Genomic DNA, 7,213 nt, shown 5'->3' on the forward strand with positions numbered 1-7,213 from the left:
TATAGTCGTTTCAACCCGCGAACATGAAAAACAACCCGCGGCAACAGTGTTAAAGTAGCCATATTCGGCGAGAAAACCGCGGACCTGGCAACACGGGGTGTAAGGGTGAAGGAAAACCTGTGAGTATAAGCTAACACGAGAACTTGTTTAGAAAACAACCTTTTACATTTAAATTATAGGTGACTACCGATCATTTGTATCCGCGTAAAATTAAGTGTTTTAGTAATAATTCTGGTACCGCATTCAAGATTAATCTGACATTTTTGTTAGGCATCTTTCAGAGTAGCTAACGTTACATAGCAAGCTAGTGTATTATTAGTAACGTAGTCTGATGCTGACATCAGATGCAACATATTAGTGGCAGGCTTTAATCGGTTGTATTGTAGATTTGAAGCTAATCAAGTTGTTTTTGGAATTCAAAACAGCAGAGAAGATGGATTTCCAGCAGCATGGATACCGTGCAAGTACGTATGGAAGAACTTGGCAAAACATTGTTGCTCTTTTAGATTCGTGGACAACAACATACTGTACTTTAAAATCAGCAGAGCCTAAATTGATTACATCACGAGCAGTCTGGCGTCAAAGTGCAACGCAGATTGTTAAGTAATTAGACCTAATTAGATATCTTGGTTTGATGACGTGTTTTGTGAACACTTTAACTCTTTGCCACATCATATTGTTATTAGTTACTAACATAATAGGTCATAGTTGAAGAATGACATTTGAAAAAAGTGTGATATTCTCTAAAGGTGATGTTGCTTTATCAGTAATTTTTTTTCCACCCATGCAGCAAAACCCAGAGCCAGAGCATCTCCTCCCAGTGGGGGTCCGCTTCTTTTTGATGACACCAGTTCTGGGCCCCCACCCATGAACAGCCAGAACTACTATAGTTCAGAATATAATATGGCTGATGCATCAGCAGGGGGTCAAGACCCCGGAGTGGGAAACCTCTTTGCTGATCCAATGGCCAGTGCTGCCATGATGTATGGCTCATCACTTGCCAATCAAGGCAAGGATATTGTGAACAAAGAGGTGAGATGCCATGTTCAACTTAAGGTATCACAGTGTATGTTATGTCAATGAAGTGGAAAGAGTTGACCCAACTGTAGACGTCAATCATGCATTGTATCTGGCTTCTGATAAATGTTAAATAGCAATATTTATTGTGCAATTGATTGTATTTTTCTCCCACCTTGTCATCTCTTATAGATTAACCGATTCATGTCGGTGAACAAGCTGAAGTATTTCTTTGCAGTTGATACCAAATATGTTGTGAAGAAACTGTTGCTCCTCATGTTCCCATACACACATCAGGTAAAATATAAATTTCTGCATCAAAGAGATAATTACTGTGTATTAACTTTGTTTTCTCATTTTAATTACAATATGCATTAAATATAGTGTAAAGTTTTTTTTATATCTTGTTACTTTATAATACATTTTATAATAAACTTCACCCAGATGCATTCTAATTTATTGCAAAATTTAAAAGCTTTATCTTGCACTTCTTTGAACAGGTTTAAAATTAACTTTTTTGTATGCTATTATATTTTGTATTTTATGATGATATCAGGACTGGGAAGTACGTTACCACAGAGACACTCCCCTCATACCGCGCCATGATGTCAATGCTCCAGATCTCTACATACCCAGTAATTAATATTTATTAATCATTCTGAGCAACCGGACAAATCATTGATCTGCAACATCATTAAATCTCTTGTTTTAAAGAATGCAAACTTAATCTTCAATTTGTGCCATTTTGTTGCCACAAGTGCCACTTTAGTGGATTCTCAATAAACTCTTCTTCTCCTACTGCCAATATTCTCTTTCAGTTTTAAGTCAAGTCATGGCAGATTATCAGTTGAAGAGAATCTTGCTGAGAAAGTTGGGTTTTATGAACATGTTTATCCCTAGCTACCTTAAAAATAACTCCTCGTAATGGCACAGAGATTTTATTGCTCCCTTGAGTACTAGGATTTAATGCAAGGACTGTACATTAAATACGAGCAACAGTACCATGCTTGCAATTCTTTTGCCATATAGTCAGATCAGAAACCATATATCTGGGAATTTATAAAGTTGTTTAGTTGTCTGCACTTATGATTTCATCATAAACTTTTTTTGCTTTCGTCTAGCAATGGCTTTTATCACTTACATTTTACTGGCTGGAATGGCTTTAGGAATCCAGAAACGGTGAGTAGTAGTGGTTTTTACAGGAGACTGACTAACACACTGATGTTTCCACTTTATGGATGTTGGAGTGCTTTGACAGCCTAAGGGATTCATATAAAAATTACATTTAATTAGTAAATTAGCCTATAACATTCAATAACGACCCTACTAAATGGGATTCATATCAGTAACCTCAGCACTGCCACATTCAAGTAATCTTTTTGACAGTGTTTTATATGAGACATGATTAATAATTTTTTCATTTTCTCTACATGTTCAGGTTCAGTCCAGAGGTTTTGGGTTTGTGTGCAAGCACAGCTCTGGTTTGGATCATCATTGAAGTTCTTGTCATGTTGCTCAGTCTTTACTTGCTCACAGTTCACACAGACCTCTCAACGTTTGACCTTGTTGCTTACAGTGGATACAAATATGTCGGGTATGTTTCGGTTGGATATTATATTGTATTTTACATGACAGTGGAAGAGCCAAATTTGTGACGGGATCATGTTTTATATAGCATTAAAGATGTTTTTTTTTTTTCCCAGGATGATTTTCACAGTGTTGTGTGGACTGTTCTTTGGCAGTGATGGCTACTTTGTTGCTCTTGCTTGGTCTTCTTGTGCTCTCATGTTTTTTATTGTAAGTTTTGTTTAGAAATATGGTGCTTACATATGTACGTTTTTCAAAACATTTCTCCAATTAATTTTATAATGAATGTTTCTTCAGGTACGTTCTCTAAAAATGAAGATCCTGTCTTCATTCTCTGCAGACTCAATGGGTGCCGGAGGGAGCGCCAAGCCCCACTTTCGCTTGTACATTACCTTGGCATTAGCTGCCTTTCAGCCAATCATCATTTACTGGCTCACCGCTCATTTGGTCAGATGACCTACAGTATTTATACTATGAAGGAACTTTAAAATGACAATGCTGGACTGGGATGGTTTAAAATTTTGGCATTGTTACAGAAAAGTGGCTTACCATGGATGTGTTTTTTCACGGAGGATTTATGTGGTCTTCAATATCGGCTTCGTCAGCATTGTCATCTGCAGAGCAACTGTTTAATATAATTTAATTGTGTTCTTCAGCCATTGTTTTCACATGGAGTTAATGGGAATATAGCAGTTTGACTGCTCTTGTGTCTTTGCCATGCTACTATAGTGTCACAAAATCCAGACTTCATTAAGAGGCATGCTGATTTATCTGCCCTGTGCTGTGATTCTTGTGTGATGTGCAATCGGTGAACACATGGTCAACTCAAGTGTCCTTCTTTTTCTGGTTTTCTGTTCATGAACAGCAGTGTTTTCTTCTTTATAGCAAAATAAAATCCCATGATTTAGACTTTTAAGATGTGCAGAATTGTTTATATCTTGTCAGTTATTTTATGATACCAATAGTCTACAAACAATACCACGTGATAGATTAGGTGCAACATACATATTACGCTTCAGTTCAGATGCTGTAAACACTTAAAGATAATCATAAGATGATTTTCCACCAAATATTTGACCCTAGACCACAAAACCAAAAAGTCATTTTTAGCAATAGCTAACAATACATTGTTTGGGTCAAAATGATAGATTTTTTTAATGCCAAAAATCATTTGGATATTGAGTAAAGATCATGTTCCATGAACATATTTTGTACAATTTCATACTGTAAATATATCAAATTTTCATTTTTGATAAGTAATATGCTTTCCCAAGGACTTAGACGACTTAGACAACTTGGACAACTTTACAAGCCATTTTCTCAAAATGTTGAAATATTATTTTTTTCTTCTTCAGACCTTTGTATCTCAGCCAAACCATACATCAAAGGAAAGCTTATTTATTCAGTTTTCAGATGACGTATAAATACAAAATGACCATTATTACTTGGATTTGTTGTCCATGGTCACACAGAAGTACAAACGTCCAAAATGAATGTCAAAAATAAAGACAAACTCGTTTCAATTGATGAGTGTCTCTTTAACGGGGTTGTGGGGGGGGGGGGTCGGCTGCAAAGCGTCCTTCTGGTTTCCAAGGAAACGCGGGAAAGGACAGAGCGCAAACAGGACAGGATAGTGCGAGACATAACAGCTTCTTTTGCAGATATTTAAACACCTTTGACAAAGACTTTAAACTTCTAACAGAACAGAGTCGGAGACTGGATGCTAGAAATTCATTCCTACTTGTTTAGGTAAGTTTTTCGCTTTTTTTGTCTTGACATAAAGGCTTCACCCGAGCATGAATGCTTGGGTAATTATTCTAAATGTAACTTAATATTCTTGCGCCATTTTCTCAGGTGTATATAGACCACGTGGCTTGGCTTTCTGTGTTTGTCAGGTGATAGAATAATCGATTTGTTTTAAATTTTCTTATTCATATTTCGCATTAATTATCAGCGAGCTGTCCATCATACCAGTGTTTGTTTAGCGCCAGTTGAATGGTATGTTATTTCTCGGTTGACTACCTTGCTCAATCATTTACTTGTTGTGTAATCAGTATTGAAAAAAGTACTGATACAGTCTCCTTACCTGGGTTTAACGCATTCAAGTTATTTACTTATGAATTTTTTTTTAAAATGTGTGCTTGTTTAAAAAAGTAAATGTGCAATGCATTAATATTACGCTATTAATATTAACAGGTGAATGTGTGGACCTGTATCTTGCAGCTGGCAGACCAATGGAGAAATACACACAAGCACTGCCACCCCATTCTCCTTTATATTCCCCTCAAAATAACTCAGAAGCTCGATCTCCCTCTCTTCCACAGCCTGCGTCCTTCCCTTCCTCCCCATCCACCCAGTCCTCCTATCTTCACTTTACATCAACCCCTCTGGCATCTGGAGGGTCACATTGCCTCAGTCCCTCCACAGTATCTGACCAGGATGACCTGACCTGCCTCAGCTGGCTGCATCAAAGAGGGAACCTGTTGCCTTTGCAGCCACTGCCCAAAATCAGCACACTGCCCCAGACGTTAGATCCCATTCCCGTCCAACAGCTGCCTTTCTCCCCTGCCAAACCCCCATACTCTTTCAGCAGTCTCATTTTCATGGCAATAGAAGATTCGCCTGAGAAGAGGCTCCCTGTGAAAGGTATTTATGAGTGGATTGTCGGCAACTTCCCCTATTATAGAGAGGCTCCCGGTGGATGGAGGAACTCGGTCCGACACAACCTTTCCTTGAGCAAGAGCTTCCAACGAATACATCGAGACAAGAGTCAAGTGCGTCAGACTTCCAGTCAGCTCTTTAGTCTATATTGATTAGTTGTTTAATGAATTATTCCTGCTTTGTTTTGCAGTCTGTTGGAAAGGGTTCATTATGGCGTGTTTGTCCAGAATATCGGCCAGCTCTTCTGGAAGTTCTTAGAAAAACTCATTATTGTCATCGTACCAATAGTAACTTGCTGAGCAAGCCTGTTTTGTGAGTTTGATTTCGTTTTTTATGATACACACTGCCTTTTTAAGGCTTAATATTGAATTAATTGATGTATTATGCACAACGGCAGAGGAGCAAATGACTCATTCATCGGGATACTGATATATGTATATCTGACCTCCATTATGAACAGGTTGGAGGTGGCTGATAATGGGCAGAACACCTTGGGTGAGACTATGGAGATTTCAGGTAAGCCACAACTGAACACGACTTTTAAATTTAATTTTTTAGTAGTTTAATTTTTTTTTAGAAATAGAAATCATTCTAATATCCCTGTTCGCTGCTCAAGAAACATTCTGAATTATTATTGAATTAACAGTTGTTCTGCTGTTTAGGATTCTTTGATTAGAAAGTTTAAAAGAACAGTATATATATATATATATATATATATATATATATATATATATATATATATATTCTATGTCATTATAAATGTCTTTAATGTCATCTTTAAAAAAAAAGTGTCCTTGCTGAATTACAGTATTCATTCTTAATGACCCCAAACTGTTAAATGGTGTTGTGTGATATGGTGTTTCTCCTGCACGCACTGTTTTGTTAGCCTTTATCCACTTTTTCCAGACACGGTATGTTTGTGAGCTGTTGTCTTGGTAATGGCCGGACATTACCCTAGCAACCTATAGCCACGTTGACATTATGGTCGTCTTCTCTGTGTCAGGCTGTTTTACTACAGGGTCACTTAAGTAAAGAAGTCTCAGATAACAGACCGTTTTCTCTCTTCATTTGCAAAGATTTTTCACCATACAGTACTAATTGAATAGTAATAATACGGTAGTACAGTAACCGTGAATTAGAGTTGTTTTTGTGAATAAAAGAAAATATGCAGCTGTGGGTTTTATACAGAAGAGAGTCACAGAGAGTGGTTGTAGTCCACTGTGGTTATGTGTGATACACTTCTCTTAATTCCATCACAGACTCTTCTATTTCACTGTTCCTCAGATCTAGATTCTCTGTCTTCAAACCCGCCTTGCTCTTTGACACCGGATCATGAGGAGCTGATCCCCATGGAGTCTGTGGAACTGACAGAGGTTGTCGGCGAGGATTCAGAGAAAGATCCACTTGCAGACAGTGGTTACATTGAGTTACACTATTACCAGTATCAGCAGTATCAGTACCTGGTTCTTCCAGGAGACAGTGAGTTGGACCTGGAGTCGGTTGAGATACTGCAGCTTGATGCAGAGGCTCAGGAGGCTGCAGGGTCACTGCTTGACCTCGCGGGAGGCAACCACTGACAGCTTGCCTGTGTGCTGTGTACAAGCAAGGAGGGTTAATGGGGAGATGGGGACACTGTGAGAACTCTAGGCTTGATGTACTATTGGCACTTTATAACTGCCTGAACTTTTACTTACTGTCATGAAAGGTGCAACATAAGCAATTAAAAAAAAAATCTAGTGATTTAAATAAACCATTTGTAGGGACTGACAACAGCACTGTGAGGGTATCCTTGGTATTGGTGTATAAAAGGTTATAAAGCATCTGCAAAATGCTTTTATAAAGAACAAAATATTTATTGTTTACTGTCATGGTTGAAAAGTAATATTTCATGCACTTCCCTGCCATTTTAAATCCCTTCCATTAAGATTATTCTAAAGATTTGCTGTTC

At 37.8% G+C, this 7,213-nt stretch overlaps 2 protein-coding genes across 2 annotated transcripts; both read left to right on the top strand.

Moving 5' to 3' along the window:
• Positions 1–3,520, top strand: yif1a (Yip1 interacting factor homolog A (S. cerevisiae)). Its single transcript, XM_059515581.1, has 9 exons — positions 1–119; positions 426–464; positions 791–1,032; positions 1,210–1,314; positions 1,574–1,652; positions 2,139–2,196; positions 2,456–2,611; positions 2,721–2,814; positions 2,902–3,520. Exons 2-9 carry the CDS (start codon positions 434–436, stop codon positions 3,058–3,060), a joined length of 924 nt encoding a protein of 307 aa, XP_059371564.1. The 5' UTR covers positions 1–119; positions 426–433; the 3' UTR covers positions 3,061–3,520.
• A 658-nt stretch (positions 3,521–4,178) lies between these two features.
• Positions 4,179–7,213, top strand: LOC132110085 (forkhead box protein N3-like). Its single transcript, XM_059516675.1, has 5 exons — positions 4,179–4,353; positions 4,801–5,378; positions 5,456–5,577; positions 5,726–5,781; positions 6,550–7,213. Exons 2-5 carry the CDS (start codon positions 4,839–4,841, stop codon positions 6,840–6,842), a joined length of 1,011 nt encoding a protein of 336 aa, XP_059372658.1. The 5' UTR covers positions 4,179–4,353; positions 4,801–4,838; the 3' UTR covers positions 6,843–7,213.

This window comes from Carassius carassius, chromosome 29 (genome assembly GCF_963082965.1).
Source record: "Carassius carassius chromosome 29, fCarCar2.1, whole genome shotgun sequence".
Lineage (NCBI taxonomy): Eukaryota > Metazoa > Chordata > Actinopteri > Cypriniformes > Cyprinidae > Carassius > Carassius carassius.

Excerpts from the sequence above, each read along its gene's own strand:
- yif1a (XM_059515581.1), top strand. The coding sequence starts at position 434 with ATGGATTTCCAGCAGCATGGATACCGTGCAA. Across the intron at positions 465-790 it reads GCAGCATGGATACCGTGCAA|CAAAACCCAGAGCCAGAGCA; the intron begins GTACGTATGGAA and ends CCACCCATGCAG. Across the intron at positions 1,653-2,138 it reads TCCAGATCTCTACATACCCA|CAATGGCTTTTATCACTTAC; the intron begins GTAATTAATATT and ends GCTTTCGTCTAG.
- LOC132110085 (XM_059516675.1), top strand. The coding sequence starts at position 4,839 with ATGGAGAAATACACACAAGCACTGCCACCCCATTCTCCTTTATATTCC. Across the intron at positions 5,578-5,725 it reads TTGCTGAGCAAGCCTGTTTT|GTTGGAGGTGGCTGATAATG; the intron begins GTGAGTTTGATT and ends CATTATGAACAG. Across the intron at positions 5,782-6,549 it reads TGAGACTATGGAGATTTCAG|ATCTAGATTCTCTGTCTTCA; the intron begins GTAAGCCACAAC and ends ACTGTTCCTCAG.